The sequence below is a fragment of the Aquarana catesbeiana genome, linkage group LG02 (assembly GCF_042186555.1).
Source record: "Aquarana catesbeiana isolate 2022-GZ linkage group LG02, ASM4218655v1, whole genome shotgun sequence".
In the NCBI taxonomy this organism is placed as follows: domain Eukaryota; kingdom Metazoa; phylum Chordata; class Amphibia; order Anura; family Ranidae; genus Aquarana; species Aquarana catesbeiana.
In genome coordinates this window covers 238319134-238336916 of record NC_133325.1, presented here as the reverse complement: position 1 = coordinate 238336916, position 17783 = coordinate 238319134, and the positions used below count along the sequence as shown (strand labels likewise).

The 17783-nt window shown below is 45.1% G+C and overlaps 1 protein-coding gene across 4 annotated transcripts in view; it reads left to right on the top strand.

Moving 5' to 3' along the window:
- The first annotated feature begins 13470 nt into the window (after positions 1 to 13470).
- KLF12 (KLF transcription factor 12) overlaps positions 13471 to 17783 on the top strand; it is a 277668-nt gene continuing 273355 nt past the window's right edge. For 2 of the 4 annotated variants that reach the window (XM_073614259.1, XM_073614260.1), the window contains exon 1: positions 13471 to 13981. In XM_073614259.1, the coding sequence (XP_073470360.1) occupies positions 13765 to 13981 (217 nt within the window). In that variant the 5' untranslated portion in view covers positions 13471 to 13764. The remainder of the gene's footprint in view (positions 13982 to 17783) is intronic. The other 2 variants (XM_073614262.1, XM_073614261.1) reach the window with 2 other exon arrangements.

The following is a 17783-nucleotide window of genomic DNA, read 5'->3' as shown; positions in this document are numbered from 1 at the left end:
TTCTTTTAACAGTACAGATGTGCCACATTACAGGCAGACTAAGGGGACCTCCCATGCCCTATATTTAAAGGAATTTTTCATTGTTATTATTTCTAATTTTTATGGTTTCACTTTAAGCATCAGTAAATCACTGCTCATTTAAAAATTATGTTTTTTACAAACTTTTTTTTCATTGATATGTGTCCCCCAGCGCAGTACCCAGAACCCCATAACCATTGCATGCCCAATTATTTGCATATAAGCCTTCAAAATGGGCACTTTTGATTTTTCCAGTTTTAGCCCCATAGACTTCAATAGGGTTTGTTATTCGGTTCTGATTCCGAAATTTTGTGATGTTCTGCTGCGAAGGGAACGGGGGGTCATTTGGCCCATCTCAAGTCATGAACATCCCTGTCCCTTTGTTACATGCAGCTGAGGGGTTGAAAATGCCCAGGCCATGGCTGATCAAAAGATTACCCCTGTCGTCCACAATGTTGTATGAACTCCAGAAGTTCAGGGAGTGAGCAGTGTTCAAATTACACATGTAGGAGTACTTGATTAATGATTCAAAATTTTAGCAGTATGCAGTATTTTTGCAAATGTAGTGCACCACAACGCAACACACAACACTCCTTTGTGTCCTGCAGTACATCTTGCGGCAGGCATTTTATTTCTTTCCTGTTGAAATATTGGCATCACAGTAGCTTAATGGCTAGTTCTTCTGCCTTGCAGCACTGGGGTCCACTGTTTGAATCCCAATCAGGAAAATACCTGCATGAAATTTACATGTGCTCCCTGTGCTGGTGCAGTTAGGTTAATTGGCTCTTGTCCAAGTCGGCCCTAGTATGTGTATGTAAGTGAGGCGGGGACCTTAGATTGTAAGCTCCTTGAGGGCAGGGACTGATGTGGAACATGGAATTTTTTTATACAATTGCGTTTTCAACAGATTTTTCACTTCATTCGGAAATGCAACCAGAGGATTGAAAAGATTACTCGATTCGCCACATACTTAATTATCATATTGAATTTTCTAATTCCTACAATCAGATTTTCCATCCACACTGTTCAGAGCCATTTTGATTAATTCAATCAATTTAGCTCCAAATTCATTGATGACTCAGTATGTGTCTTTTTGATATTTAAATGCCTCTAATGTAGGCCAACATGGATGGGAGTTTACAGACAAAGAAAAGCTTAAACGCCTGTAGAAGGAGCTTATTTGTGGCCAAGAAATTGATCAGCAAAGAGTTTGCATGTTCTCTCTGTGCCTCCATGGGTTTCCTCCAGGTACTCCTGTTTCCTCTTGCACTCCAAAGACATCCTGGTAGGTTAATTGGCTCCTGTCTAAATTGGACCCAGTATGTGTATGTATGAATGTGAGTTATGCTGCGTACACACGAGCGGACTTTTCAGCATCAAAGGTCCGACGGTCTTTCTGACGGACTTTCGACGGAGTTACGATGGACTTTGGAACGACCGGACTTGCCCACATACGAATGGACTAAAGTCAGTTCGAAAGTCTGTTGGTTTGAACGTGATGATGTACAAAGGGACTAGAATAAGGAAGTTCATAGCCAGTAACCGATAGCTGCCCTTGCGTCCTTTTTTGTCCGTCGGACTAGCATACAGACGAACGGATTTTTCTACCGGACTCGAGTCCGCTGAAGGTCCGATGAAGCCCACACACAGTCGGATTGTCTGATTGGTCCGAATCCGTCGGACCAGTCCGGTCGAAAAGTCCGCCCGTGTGTACGCGGCTTTAGGGACCTTAGATTGTAAGCTCCTTGAGGGCAGGGACCAGTGGCGGCTGGTGCTCAAAATTATTGGGGGGGGGAATTCTGAAAAAAACCCATCAATTGCAGCCTCACTGTACCATCAATCGCAGCCACTGTGCCATCAAACGCAGCCACTGTGCCCATCAATTGCCGCCACTGTGCCATCAAACGCAGCCACTGTGCCCATCAATTGCCGCCACTGCACCATCAAACACGGCCACTGTGCCATCAAACGCAGCCACTGTGCCCATCAATTGCTGTCACTGTGCCATCAAACGCAGCCACTGTGCCTATCAAACGCAGCCACTGTGCCATATCAAATAATGCCACTGTGCCATCAAATGCTGCCACTGTGCCCCATCAAATACAGCTACTGTGCCCATCTTATGCAGCCACTGTGCCCATCTTATGCAGCCACTGTGCCCCATCGAATGTAGCCACTGTGCAGCATCGAATGCAGCCACTGTGCCCATCATATGCAGCTACTGTGCCCATCAAATGCAGCCTCACTGTGCCCATCAAATGCAGCCTCACTGTGCTCCATCAAATGCAGCCTCACTGTGCCCCATCAAATGCAGCCTCACTGTGCCCCATCAAATGCTCCCACTGTGCCCCATCAAACGCAGCCACTGTGCCATATCAAATGCTGCCAGTGTGCCCCCCGCCTGCCGTCTGTACTTACCCTGTCTCGGTGGCAGTGGGACAGCTCCTCGATGTCTTCTCCCCACCTCTATTCCCATCCTCTGCTATGATTGGACGCCTGATAGGCATAGAATCACAGCGCCTGTCGTTTCAGCCAATCAGGTGACAGGTAACAGATCCGAGCACCTGATTGGCGAAGACACGGTTTAGTGTTAGGAAAGCGAATATTCATTTGCTTTTCTAACACAGCTGAGTGATCTGCGAGTGCCATCCTTTTTGATGCCTATTAGAGCCTATGGCTCTAATCAGGTGCTTCAAAAACACCCCCCCACCGCTGGAATTCAGGCGCTCGGCACCCGAAAAGGGGTTGGGTGCCTGAATAGGGGGTGGCAGAGGCGGCGCTTTACCATCGTTTCAGCAGCAGTATTCGGCCGCTAGCGGGGGAATTTCCCCCCCGCTAGAGGCTGAGAAAGGGTTAAAAACCACCGCAAAGCGCCTCTGTAGAGGCGCTTTGCTGGCGGTATAGCTGCGCTGCCCCATTGATTTCAATGGGCAGGAGCGGTGAAGGAGCGGTGTATACACCGCTCCTTCACCGCTCTGAAGATGCTGCTAGCAGGACTTTTTTTCCCGTCCTGCTAGCGCACCGCTCCAGTTTGAAAGCCCCAGGGCTTTCACATTGGAGACACAGCAGTGGCTGTTTCGGGTTGGTTTGCAGGCGCTATTTTTAAGGCAATAGCGCCTGCAAACCGCCCCAGTGTAAGGGGTCTTAAAGTTATATTAAAGTCTTTTTTTTTTTTTTTTGTTTAAAAATAACAAACATGTTATACTTACCTGCTCTGTGTAGTGGTTTTACACAGAGCAGCCTGGATCCTCTTCTTCTGGGGTCCCCCCGCCGACGCACCTGGCCCCTCCTTCCTGCTTCCACAGCAAACAGCTTGCTATAGGGGCACTCAAGCTGAGCTTCTGCTGTGTGTTCATTAACCAGTTGCCAACCGCCACACGCCGATGTACGTCGGCACAATGGCAAGGGCAGGCATAAGGACTTACCTGTACGTCCCTGACTGCCCGCGGGCGGGGGGTCCGATCGGATCCCCCCGGTGCCTGCGGCGGTCGGATTCAGGTCAGGGGTGATCAGAGGTGAGGGGGAGGCCACTCATTCGTGGCCACCCCCTCGGGATCGTTCCTGGCGAATGACATGCTTCCTCGGCTTCTGTAATGTAAACAGAAGCAGAGGAAGTGATGTCATCTCTCCTCGAGCCGGTCTTTTCGTTACGGCGCCGAGGAGGGAGGACATTAATGTGAGTTTGCACAACACTACACTTACAGTAGAACACGCTGGCACACTTTTCACCCCCCGATCACCCCCCTGTACCCCCTGTCACAGTGACACCAATAGCAGTTTTTTTTTTTCATTGGTGTCAGTTTGTGACAGTTATAAGTGTTAGGGCAGTTAGGGTTAGCCCCCTTTAGGTCTAGGGTACCCCCCTTTAGGTCTAGAGTACCCCCCCTAACCCCCCCTAATTAAGGTTAACCCCTTGATCACCCCCTGTCGCCAGTGTCACTAAGCGATCGTTTTTCCGATCGCTGTATTAGTGACACAGGTGACGCTAGTTAGGGAGGTAAGTATATAGGTTCACCGTCAGTGTTTTATAGCGACAGGGACCCCCATATACTACCTAATAAAGGTAATTAACCCCCTGATTGCCCCCTAGTTAACCCTTTCACCAGTGATCACCGTATAAGTGTTACGGGTGACGCTGGTTAGTTAGTTTGTTTATTATAGTTTTAGGGCACCCGCCGTTTATTACCTAATAAAAGTTTAACCCCCTAATTGCCGGCGGTGATATAAGTTACGTTTTTAGGGTCAGATAAGGTCTGCGTCGCCCCAGGCAGCGTCAGGTTAGTGCCAGTGCCGCTAACACCCACGCACGCAGCATACACCTCCCTTAGTGGTATAGTATCTGAACGGATCAATATCTGATCCGATCAGATCTATACTAGCGTCCCCAGCAGTTTAGGGTCCCCAAAAACGCAGTGTTAGCGGAATCAGCCCAGATACCTGCTAGCACCTGCGTTTTGCCCCTCAGCCCAGCCCTGCCCAGCCCACCCAAGTGCAGTATCGATCGATCACTGTCACTTACAAAACACTAAACACATAACTGCAGCGTTCGCAGAGTCAGGCCTGATCCCTGCGATCGCTAACAGTTTTTTGGTAGCGTTTTGAATCAGTCGCTAACAATCAGGAGCTTTTTTGCCTGTGAGTCTCACTAGTGTACCACTAAATTTAGAGCCCAAAATGGCAAATCGAAGGTACACTAGTGAAGAGACCTACACATTTCTGAGCATGACAGATAGTGAAGAGGAAGTCACTCATCTGTTAGATTCAGGCTCAGAATACGAACCTGTAGACAGCAGCGGCTCCATGACACATAGCTCTGACAATGGAGTTGTGGTCCCTGCCAAGGTCAGGCGTACCAGACCCCAAACTTCTTCTTCTGTCCTTGATGTGCAAGAAACGCAGGTCCCTCGTATGGAGCAGAGAAGGTGACGTGGCGAGTCCCATAAGTGCAGTTCAAGCTTGTGAGGTGGCAAGCACAAGTAGTGTCCCGCTGCCACCAAGAAGACGAACACAGGCCTGTCGTGCCCATAGTGCCCTTCCTGCTGCATTCGCCAATCCGAATTGGGAACCCACCACTTCTGCAGCACCCGTACTTCCCCCATTCACTGGCCAACCCGGCATTCATGTGGAAACAGTTGATTTTACGCCACTTGATTTTTATTCACTGTTTTTCACCGAAGATCTCTATAGATCTATTGTGGACCAAAGCAATTTGTACGCTGGTCAACACATCACCATGTGGTCAACATATTCCCCAGTCCTCCCTTGCCAGAGATTGGAGACCAATTACGGTCTCCGAATTTAAGATCTTTCTGGGCCTTTCCCTCAACATGGGCATAACCAAAAAGAGTGAGTTGCGGTCATATTGGTCCACTGACCCTAGTCACCATATGCCCTTGTTCTCTGCCTCCATGACCAGGGCACGATACGAGCAGATCTTGCGGTTCATGCACTTCAACAACAATGAACTCTGTCGTCCTCGTGGAAACCCTGAATACGATCGGCTCTACAAAATTCGGCCCCTCGTAAACCACTTCAACCAACGTTTTGCAGAATTGTTTACTCCCCATCAAGTTGTCTGCATTGATGAGTCCCTGATTAAGTTTTCTGGCCGCTTGTCATTCAAACAGTACCTTCCCAGCAAGCGTGCCAGATACGGGGTCAAGATGTATAAGCTCTGTGACAGGGCCACAGGCTATACATGTAGTTTTATCGTTTATGAGGGCAAAGATAGTCACGTAGAGCCACTTTTTAGTCACCTTTTTGATCAGCAGATTGGAGCATGTGGCACCGTGCAACCTAATAGCCAGGGCTTTCCCCAGCGGCTTTTAGATTCCGGTCTTAGGCTGGGGGAGAGAGCCTGCTTGCAGTGAAATAATTTGCTCGCTATGAAGTGGAGGGATAATAAGAATGTTTTCGTTCTTACCTCCCTTCATGCAGACACGACGGTCCAAATTACTACGGCGACTGGTGTTGTGGAGAAACCCCTCTGTGTCCACAAATATAACCTCAATATGGGAGGGGTGGACCTCAACGACCAGTTGTTGGCGCCGTACCTAGTTACCCGTAAGGTCAGACGCTGGTATAAAAAAGTGTCTGTATACTTATTTCAATTGGCTTTGCTGAACGCTCATGTGCTATACAGAGCTTCAGGACGGACTGGATCCTTCCTTAAATTCCAGGAAGAGATCGTCAGAGCCCTTCTGTTTCCAGACAGTGCTCCACCTCACCTTCCCCAACCAAATGCAGTAAGCCGGCTGCATGAGAGGCATTTTCCTTATGTCCTCCCGCGTACCCCTACCCAACAAGCCCCCCAAAGAAAATGTTGTGTCTGCAGAAAGCACGGATATAGGCGTGACACCCGGTATTATTGTCCCCCCTGTCCTGACAATCCTGGTCTTTGCATTGGTGAATGTTTTGAACGCTACCATACACTAGCTGAGTTTTAGCGTAGGGTACAGCACTGCACAGACTAGGACACACTTTCACAGGGTCTCCCTACAGTTATAAAAGTGTAAAAAAAAAGTGTAAAAAAAAAAAAAAAACACAAAAAAATATAAAATAAAAAAAACAAAAATAGTTGTCGTTTTTTTGTTCTCTCTCTATTCTCTCTATTGTTCTGCTCTTTTTTACTGTATTCTATTTTGCAATGTGTTATTGTTATTGTGTTTTTATCATATTTGCTTTATAGGTATGCAATTTTTTTATACTTTACAGTTTACTGTGTTTTATTGTTAACCATTTTTTTGTTTTCAGGTACGCTATTCAGCTGCAGAGCGGATTTATTTATCTTGACAGCAACAGCGTTTGCTCCCACGATACATAAAGCCGTGACTCCAGCGCTGTCGGAGGTTGCCTCCATGCTTTGACATATATTTATATTTAAGGCACAGGTTGCGTTAAATGTTTTATTTTTTATTATTTTTTTTTTGTATTTGCTTTGCAGGTATGGTAAGTCTTACTGTTATACTGTAATTTTACTTTGTTTTATTGTTAACCATCATTTGCTTAGCAGATACGCCATTCAGTTGCAGCGCGGATTTATTTATCTTGACAGCAACATCGTTTGCTCCCACGATACATAAAGCCGTGACTCCAGCGCTGTTGGAGGTGATTTCACCACCACAGTTACATACTTCAGCATATATGCCGAAGCGTGGGGGCAGCAGTGGGCGGAGGAGCGATTTGCTCCTACCTTTTGCGGGAGGATGCCCCCATGCTTCGGCATATATAAACGGTGCATGTATGCCCATCATTAGAAGTGGGTGGATGAAGGGAGGTATTCTAATGGTGGGCATACACACCAATCAATCTCTTTTTTTCGTTCAGCCCACAGGGCGCATGAAAAAAAAGCTTACAATATATGCCCAACAAGACCAGCAACGAACTGGTATGTTTCTGGACTTTGAGTGGTTATACCAGAATGATGCCTGCAGGTTTAGGTATCATCTTGGTATCATTCTTTTCAGCCAGCGGTCGGCTTTTATGTAAAAGCATTCGTAGCGGCTAATTAGCCTCTAGACTGGTTTTACAAGCAGTGGGAGGGAATGCCCCCCCCCACCGTCTTCCATGTTTTTCTCTGGCTCTCCTGTCCCAACAGGGAACCTGAGAATGCAGCCGGTGATTCAGCCAGCTGACCATAGAGCTAATTAGAGACCACAATGGCTCCAAACATCTCTATGGCCTAAGAAACCGGAAGCTAACAGCATTTCATGACTTAGATTTCGCCGGATGTAAACAGCGCCATTGGGAAATTGGGAAAGCATTTTATCACACCGATCTTGGTGTGGTCAGATGCTTTGAGGGCAGATGAGAGATCTAGGGTCTAATAGACCCCAATTTTTTCAAAAAAGAGTACCTGTCACTACCTATTGCTATCATAGGAAATATTTACATTCCCTGAGATAACAATAAAAATGATTTAAAAAAATGAAAGGAACAGTTTAAAAATAAGATAAAAAAGCAAAAAAATAATAAAGAAAAAAAAAAAAAAAAAAAGCACCCCTGTCCCCCCCTGCTCTCACGCAAAGGCGAACGCAAGCGTCGATCTAGCTTAAAATGTAAACAGCAATTGCACCATGCATGTGAGGTATCACTGTGAAGGTCAGATCGAGGGCAATAATTTTAGCAGTAGACTTCCTCTGTAAATCTAAAGTGCTAACCTGTAAAGGCTTTTAAAGGTTTTTAAAAATGTATTTAGTTTGTCGCCACTGCACGTTAGTGCGCAATTTTAAAGCATGTCATGTTTGGTATCCATGTACTCAGCCTAAGATCATCTTTTTTATTTCATCAAACATTTGGGCAATATAGTGTTTTTTAGTGCATAAAAATTTTAAAAAGTGTGTTTTTTCCCCAAAAAATGCGTTTGAAAAATCGTTGCGCAAATACTGTGTGAAAAAAAAAATGAAACACCCACCATTTTAATCTGTAGGGCATTTGCTTTAAAAAAATATATAATGTTTGGGGGTTCAAAGTAATTTTCTTGCAAAAAATAATAATTTTTTCATGTAAACAAAAAGTGTCAGAAAGGGCTTTGTCTTCAAGTGGTTAGAAGTGGGTGATGTGTGACATAAGCTTCTAAATGTTGTGCATAAAATGCCAGGACAGTTCAAAACCCCCCCAAATGACCCCATTTTGGAAAGTAGACACCCCAAGCTATTTGCTGAGAGGCATGTCGAGTCCATGGAATATTTTATATTTTGCCACAAGTTGCAGGAAAATGACAAACTTTTTTTTTTTTTTTGCACAAAGTTGTCACTAAATGATATATTGCTCACACAGGCCATGGGCATATGTGGAATTGCACCCCAAAATACATTCTGTTGCTTCTCCTGAGTACGGGGATACCACATGTGTGAGACTTTTTGGGAGCCTAGCCGCGTACGGGACCCCAAAAACCAAGCACCGCCTTCAGGCTTTCTAAGGGCGTAAATTTATGATTTCACTCCTCACTGCCTATCACAGTTTCGGAGGCCATGGAATGCCCAGATGGCACAACCCCCCCCCCCCCCAAATGACCCTATTTTGGAAAGTAGACACCCCAAGCTATTTGCTGAGAGGTATAGTGAGTATTTTGCAGACCTCACTTTTTTGTCACAAAGTTTTGAAAATTGAAAAAAGAAAAAAAAATGTTTTTCTTGTCTTTCTTCATTTTCAAAAACAAATGAGAGCTGCAAAATACTCTCCATGCCTCTCAGCAAATAGCTTTGGGTGTCTACTTTCCAAAATGGGGTCATGTGGGGGAGGGGAGTGCTATCTTGGCATTTTATGGCCTTCGAAACTGTGATAGGTAGTGAGGAGTGAACCAAAAATTTACGCCCTTAGAAATCCTGAAGGTGGTGATTGGTTTTCGAGGCCCCGTATGCAGCTAGGCTCCCAAAAAGTCCCACACATGTGGTATCCCCGTACTCAGGAGAAGCAGCAGAATGTATTTTGGGGTTTAATTCCACATATGCCCATGGCATGTTTGAGCAGTATATCATTTAGTGACAACTTTGTGCAAAAAAAAAATGTGTCACTTTCCCGCAACTTGTGTCAAAATATAAAATATTTCATGGACTCAACATGCCTCTAAGCAAATAGTTTGGGGTGTCTACTTTCTAAAATGGGGTCATCTGGGGGGGTTTTGTGCCATCTGGGCATTTTATGGCCTTCAAAACTGTGATAGGTAGTGAGGAGTGAAATCAAAACTTTACGCCCTTAGAAATCCTGAAGGCGGTGCTTGGTTTTCGTACGCGGCTAGGCTCCCAAAAAGTCCCACACATGTGTTATCCCCGTACTCAGGAGAATCAGCAGAATGTATTTTGGGGTGCAATTCCACATATGCCCATGGCCTGTGTGAGCAATATATAATTTAGTGACAACTTTGTGCAAAAAAAAAAAAGTTTGTCATTTTCCTGCAACTTGTGGCAAAATATAAAATATTCCATGGACTCAACATGCCTCTCAGCAAATAGCTTGGGGCGTCTACTATCCAAAATGGGGTCATTTGGGGGGGTTTTGTGCCATCTAGGCATTTTATGGCCTTCAAAACTGTGATAGGTAGTGAGGAGTGAAATCAAAAATTTACGCCCTTAGAAATCCTGAAGGCGGTGCTTGGTTTCGGGGCCTAGTACGCGGCTAGGCTCCCAAAAAGTCCCACACATGTGGTATCCCCGTACTCAGGAGAAGCAGCAAAATGTATTTTGGGGTGTAATTCCACATGTGCCCATGGCATGTTTGAGCAATATATCATTTAGTGACAACTTTGTGCAAAAAAAAAAAAGGTTTGTAATTTTCCCGCAACTTGTGTCAAAATATAAAATATTCCATGGACTCAACATGCCTCTCAGCAAATAGCTTGGGGTGTCTACTTTCCAAAATGGGGTCATTGGGGGGGTTTTGTGCCATCTTGGCATTTTATGGCCTTCAAAACTGTGATAGATAGTGAGGAGTGAAATCAAAAATTTACGCCCTTAGGAATCCTGAAGGCGGTGCTTGGTTTTCGGGCCCCGTACGTGGCTAGGCTCCCAAAAAGTCCCACACATGTGGTATCCCCATACTCAGGAGAAGCAGCTAAATGTATTTTGGGGTGCAATTCCACATATGCCCATGGCCTGTGTGAGCGATATATCATTTAGTGACAACTTTTTGTATTTTTTTTTTTTGTCATTATTCAATCACTTAGGACAAAAAAATTAATATTCAATGGGCTCAACATGCATCTCAGCAATTTCCTTGGGGTGTCTACTTTCCAAAATGGGGTCATTTGGGGGGGTTTTCTACTGCCCTGCCATTTTAGCACCTCAAGAAATGAGATAGGCAGTCATAAACTAAAAGCTGTGTAAATTCCAGAAAATGTACCCTAGTTTGTAGAAGCTATAACTTTTGCGCAAACCAATAAATATGTGCTTATTGACATTTTTTTTACCAAAGACATGTGGCCGAATACATTTTGGCCTAAATGCATGACTAAAATTGAGTTTATTGGATTTTTTTTAAACAAAAAGTAGAAAATATCATTTTTTTCAAAATTTATGGTCTTTTTCCATTTATAGCGCAAAAAATAAAAACCGCAGAGGTGATCAAATACCATCAAAAGAAAGCTCTATTTGTGGGAAGAAAAGGACGCAAATTTCGTTTGGGTACAGCATTGCATGACCGCGCAATTAGCAGTTAAAGTGATGCAGTGCCAAATTGTAAAAAGTGCTTTGGTCAGGAAGGGGGTAAATCCTTCTGGGGCTGAAGTGGTTAAGACACGGAAACCACGGCTCGGCCTTGCCCCCTCTCCCTCCTCATTGGCTCACTGACTTTGACAGCAGCCAATGGCACCTGCTGTGTATCTCAGCCAGTCAGGAGAGAGTGTTCCAGACATCTGAGTCCCTCGTGCAACATAGTTGGATTGAGATGGGCTCAGGTAAGTATTAGGGGGGCTGAGGGGTGCTGTTGCACACAGGTTTTTTATCTTAATGCATATCACCTTAAAACGGAGCTCCACCCAAAAGTGGAAGCTCCGCTGGTTTGCTTCCTCCCCCCTTCCGGTGCATTTGCCACCTTTTGGGGGGGAGGGGGAGCGGGTAACTGTTTTTGATAGGTACCCACCCCCCACTACTGGGAGACCTCGCTGCAGCAACCTTGGCCCCCCTCCTCTTTCCCCTGCCGCTGGGCCAGTTAGAAAGTGCAGCGCGCATGCGCAGTAGGGAGCCAGCTGTGAAGCCAAAAGGCTTCACTGCTGGTTTCCCTTACCATGAGTGGTGGCGGCAGCACCCGAGAGCCAATCAGAAAATTGGCTGGGGTGCCGACATTGCTGGGTTCCAGGACAGGCAAATGTCCTAATATTAAAAGTAGGGCCAGTGCTACCACTAGGCAGACTAGGCAGCCGTGGCTGCTGGTGATCCTACTCCTGCTCTGTCCACAGAGCCAGCAACTATCAACCAGGCAGCCGCTCTGGAAGATGGACAGCACCCACACCCACAGGCCCCCCCCCCCCCCCCCCCTATGGAGGCTGCTCTCCTGGCCTGTCCTGGCAGTGTCACTGGAGCAGAGTCACTGATGGGCTATAGCGTGGTGCCTGGCAGCAGCGCTCCAGGCTTGGTGACAGGTGGAGCCTGGAGGAGTCACAAACCGAGGCAGGCACAGCTGAGTTTAACATTGTTGCGAGCAAGGAACACCAAGCACAGGGTCATGTTGTCGGATACAAAGCAGCTTGCTGAGCTCAAGACTGTGGTGAGTAAAAACTGTCGCTGGCTGAGATATGAGATTGTATTATCACATTCAATTTGCAAATGTGTATATGTATATAATGACTGATCTGCCAAATGCCAAGTGTGTGTACAGAGCCCCCCCCTGCATTGATTGGCAGTGGTGAAGCGGCTGTAATTGGCACAGGTGAGGCTGCATTTGATAGGAGCTGGTGAGGCTGCATTGATGGGCGCTGGTAAGGCTGCAATGATGGGCGCTGGTGAGGCTGCACTGATGGGTGCTGGTGAGGCTGCATTGATTGGCACTGGTGAGGCTGTATTTGATGGGCACAGGTGAGCCGGGGGGGGGGGGGCAAGATGAGGTTTGCCTAGGGCAGTGATGGCGAACCTTGGCACTCCAGATGTTTTGGAACTACATTTCCCATGATGCTCATGTACTCTGCAGTGTAGTCGAGCATCATGGGAAATGTAGTTCCAAAACATCTGGGGTGCCAAGGTTCGCCATCACTGGCCTAGGGTGTCAAAAATCCTTGCACCAGCCCTGATTAAAAGTCAGCAGCTACAGGATTGATTAAACTCCTCTTTAAGTGCACTATTTCTGCGTGTTCACATGCACGTTCTTTGTACACTTAACATTTTCTTGTTATCAGTACCATTGTGGATTTAAAAAAAAAAGTGTATGTGTGAATGAATGTGAGTTAGGGAGTTAGATTGTAAGCTCCTTGAGGGTAGTGACTGATGTGAATGTACAATATATATGTGAAGCGCTGTATAAATTGACAGCGCTATATGAGTACCTATAATAATAATTTCTTGAAGTGTGTATAACCAGCATAATATGATTGTATTGTGTTCAATCAGATTATATATTCAGGAATTATGATTGTATCTTAAATATCGATCGAAATCCACTTGATCTGCATCACATATCAATTGTATAGGTTGGCAGCTATTATTCCTAATGGAAACAGATTGATCAGAAATGAAATTGATCACTTGGGAAAGTGTGTAGAGCTACAATAATGGAGATTTTATGATGAGATTTGATAAAGATTATGTATGAGACTCTTGTAATAAATGTGTAGAACATTACATGGTATGCAGTGATGATGGCAATGATGAGCGGTGACAGGCTGTGTCCATTCCTGTAGTGATCGGTACATAGAGAACACAGTGTAGCCTTGACATCTCCGGGCGGGTGTGCGGGCAGTCAGTGGGTGTATCCTGGTAGTCCTCAGGGTGGGAGCAGGGAGGGGAGGGCTTCTCTACAGGACAAGGGGATTTGTGACAGCAGTCATCGTCCCCGGATCTCCAGCCTCCCACCCCCGGATCTCCAGCCTCCCACCCCCAGATCTCCAGCCTCCCATCCCCGGCTGTCACCCGATGACAGCCCACTGACAGGTCGGCCGCTCCCTCCAGTCCCCTGGCTGTCATTGGCCGGCTGTCATCCCATAGTGAGCCCGATGATGGAAGTGTCAGCACCATGGACGGTCGGCATCCCCCTTGGTGGGGCCCCGGTGTAACTCGATGCACGCCGCTCTGACTCCCACTATATTGTCCTCTCTTGTTTATGGAAGCCTCCACCCATCGGCCCACCCTAGATTTAGCAGATCATGTGATCCCGGTAAGTCATTTGCAAGTACAACAGTTCTGTGTGTGTGTGAGTGTATGTGTGCCCCATTCATTTCCTGAGAAGTGTGTGTATGTGTGTGTGTATGAGGAAGGCACAGACAGGGGACTTCTCTCCACCAAACCCTTTCCTTCTGAGCTCTGCAGCTCCATCTCAGGTCTGTGATCCTTCATTTCTTATTTCCATCTGTCCCACCATCACATCTCTTACCGATCGTTACCATTTATTCTTCATTCATCACAATGGTCTCATACAACTCCACCGATCTCTAATGCTCATCTCTATGGACTAGTCTGGGTGTGCAGAGGTCTCCATGTCTATTGGAGGAGTTTCATTACTGACTATATATTGTACAATCTGATTATACATCTATCTAGGCCCGACTTCATACAAATGTTTCTTATCTGACATACTTCTGATTGTACAACCAGATTGCATAGTGTATGGCCAGCTGAAGAGCTGCCTGTCATAACCAGCCCACCCTCCTCCTTTCTACATTCATCAGTGTCTACCCTGTGATGATGATGACCTGTCACCTCAGTAAAAGTAAGAGGGCTGGCCTATGGCATTCATTTTTCAGTGACAGAGTTGTCAGAGGATAAGTTTGCATGTTGATTTGCTGTAATGGAATTGGCCACCATATGCAGCTGCCTGTAATGAGACCACCGAGGGCTGACCCTGTGACACGAGTTGGTGGCGATATAAGGTTTGCAATGGGATCTATTGACCTTCTGTGTGATCATCCTTTGTGTGCCCCCCATCCATACACCCGATGGGCAACGTCGTGTATGCCTGCTGGATGGTCACTATTTACAGACATAGCAATGGCTTGATATTTATGATAGTACATGGCATGTGTTGATTGTTTGGAGTTTTGGATCAAAACGTGACTGTGCTTGTTGGTAATCCCTTGTTTTGAACTAAAAATAAATACAAGTTTTTTTTAATAACATAACTTTAACTGTAAATAGCACAGGAAAATAGAAGAGACTAGAAGACCATGCAACAAGAACAACAAAAAAAAATCATGCAAAAAATTGTCTATAAGTACCCTCGTGAGTGACTCGTAAAAAAAAAAAAAAAAAAAAAAAAAAAAAAAAAAAACACACTAGATGATGTCCCTTTAAAAAAAAAAAAAATGCTAAATGACGGCTCTTTAAAAAACTGCCTGATGATGCTACTTTAAAAAAAAAAACTGCTAGATGATGAGCCTTTTAAAAAAACTGCTAGATAATGACCCTTTAAAAAATTGCTAGAAGATGAGCCTTTAAAAAACATTGCTAGATGGGAACCCTTTAAAAACTGCTAGATGATGCCTATGTTTGAAGAATATAGCTAGCTGAAAGCACCTCTCCTAGCCGTGGAGAGCAGTACAGAAATGACTACAGCTTCAATCTGCAAGGCTTCCCACCGTTCAGCCGCCTGGCGATTACATCATGAATATCATTAATAATATTTAGCCCTAGATGCGTTTTGCAGCATGCGTGAAGTTGTTTGGGTTCTTGTTGCTTTGTAATTGTTGACGTAATGCCAAAGTAAAAAAAAAAAAAAAGTAGAAGGTACGGATGGGGAGTGACTTAATTCATACATTGTATAGGCACTACAAAGAGCTGTGAATACTATCCATAGACAAATGCCGCTGGATACATGGCTGGGGTAGACAGCTGAGCACCTTAGTGTTAGCTGCTTACATTCAGCTGCTAAAAGCTGTGTTCCGATGGAGGCATTAGTACACACGGAAATCTCTAATCTGGCTAAACGCTCGCTGAACATAGCTGTTTGGTTGTTATCTGTTTTGTAACTGTTGAAGGATATTTAAAGGCCGGCTAAGTCTTGGATGGATATTTAGTAGCCTAGTCTAATGCTATCCATTGATTTATATAGGATGGTTCCAGCTCAGTGGTTTGCGTCTCTCTCATGGAGAAGAGACAACCCCATTTACAATCCAAGGCGATGCTAGTCTGGTCGCAGACAGCTGTCACTCCTGAGATGTCACCCAGCTAATCCATTATGACTTGCGCATTCTTCTCCCCTTCTGTTTAGAAGACCGCTCTCCGTTTCGTCATTTATTTGTTATCGTGCCTGTACGCGCTGCAAAGCCATGTGATATGATTACGTATTGCGCTGTTTACACTGCGAAAAGAAAAAATGTAAATTCCTCGTTGTGACAAGGAATATTCCAAAGATGGGGATTCAATGGAAACATTGTCATTGTAATTGGATTTTTCTTTGTTGTAAGTGCAAAGCTGTTTTTCCAGTCAACTGTGCTAAATGCCGTATAGAACTGTGGATGTCTGCTGAAAGCCTTTGGTTATTCATTTAAAGTTATAAATGTGCTGACAGCTGAGGGAGGCACACTATTGTACTCTTTTCTCACTGCCGGTCCTGATTACATAAATGACAGGTGCTGATTTTCAAAACTGACACTGTCTTCATTGATCTCCTTTAAGTCAAGACAGCACATCTGAATGATATTAAGGGATATGCTAGTCCAGAAGTTGATTTTTTTTTTTTTTTTTTTTTTGAAGTGACACTAGACAATATCCCTTTTCCAAAAATAATCCATACTCCTCTACTACCCCATTGCCCTGTAATCTATTATAAAATTTGTTTCTTACTGTGTTTTTTTTTTTTTTTTTTTTTTTTTTTTTTTCCTCTTTGTGAAGTCCTGAACCTCTCCTTATCCCACTCACTTGTGTTTGTTAGTCAGAAGGGCATGTTAGTTACGGTCATGCACACTGCTCTATGCATGCTACAGATCCCATAGTCCATAGTCGATCTTGGAAGCGAGCAAAGGAGGATGGCTTCATTCCAACATACAGTGGGACCATGAAGAATGAATGAATGTAGCCACACTCTAACACAGGGGTCTCTAAAGTTTCTAAAGAAAAGGCCAGTTTACTGTCCTTCAAATTTTAGGGGGGCCGGACCGTGGCCAGCAGGAATGGAAAATGTCCTGGTGTCAGTGGGAGTAAACAATGCCCCATCTTTGGTATGAAGAGGATGAATAGTGCTCCATCCTTGGTGTCAGTGGGAGGAATAGTGCTCCATCCTTGGTGTCAGTGGGAGGAATAGTGCTCCATCCTTGGTGTCAGTGGGAGGAATAGTGCTCCATCCTTGGTGTCAGTGGGAGGAATAGTGCTCCATCATTGGTGTCAGTGGGAGGAATGGTGCCCCATCATTGGTGTCAGTGGGAGGAATAAAAACAGTGGGAATAAAAGTAGGAGTGCGCTTTAGCATTGGTTTCAGTGGGAGGAATAGTGCTTCATCATTTGGTGCCAGGGGGAGGAATAGTGCTTAATCAGCGGGAAGAATAAGCCCCAATGTTTGTGCCAGTGGGAGGAATAGTGCCCCATTGTCGGTGTCAGTGGCAGGAACTAACCCTCAATGCTGCTGACAGTAGGAGGAATAATACCCCAAGGGTCAGATAAAAGGAAGTAAAGGGACCCAATCGCCCCCCCCCCCCCCCCCCCCCCCCCATCCAGGCCTCAGTTTGGAGACCACTGCTCTAACAGAAAGTTGTATTACAGCAGCAAGAAAAAGGTATTTGGAGATTTGGAGTACTTTTTTAAGCTAAAAATACATAAACGAATAGAGGGTGTGTGTTTTTTTTTTTTTTTTTTACCAGAATTTAGTGTTACTGTAAGGAGATAGGTCTGACTCAGTTTTAACCTAATATTTCAGTTTAGGATGAATGCTAAAGGATTAGACCAGGTCCTGGATTCATAAATTGCTTGTGGTGAGATTTTCCCCAGTTGTTTCTATCTCCAACCCCTCCAGATAAGACCCTCATAAAAATGTCAGTCTGTCACAGCTGAGTTCCCCAATTATATTTTACATTGGATGAGCGTGATACTTTAATTTTGATTCTGGAATGGCTAAAGCAGTTGGACTGATTCTCTAATTCTACTAAAGACCTCTCACAATGGAAATCTTTGGCCAATTGAGTTGATTTACTA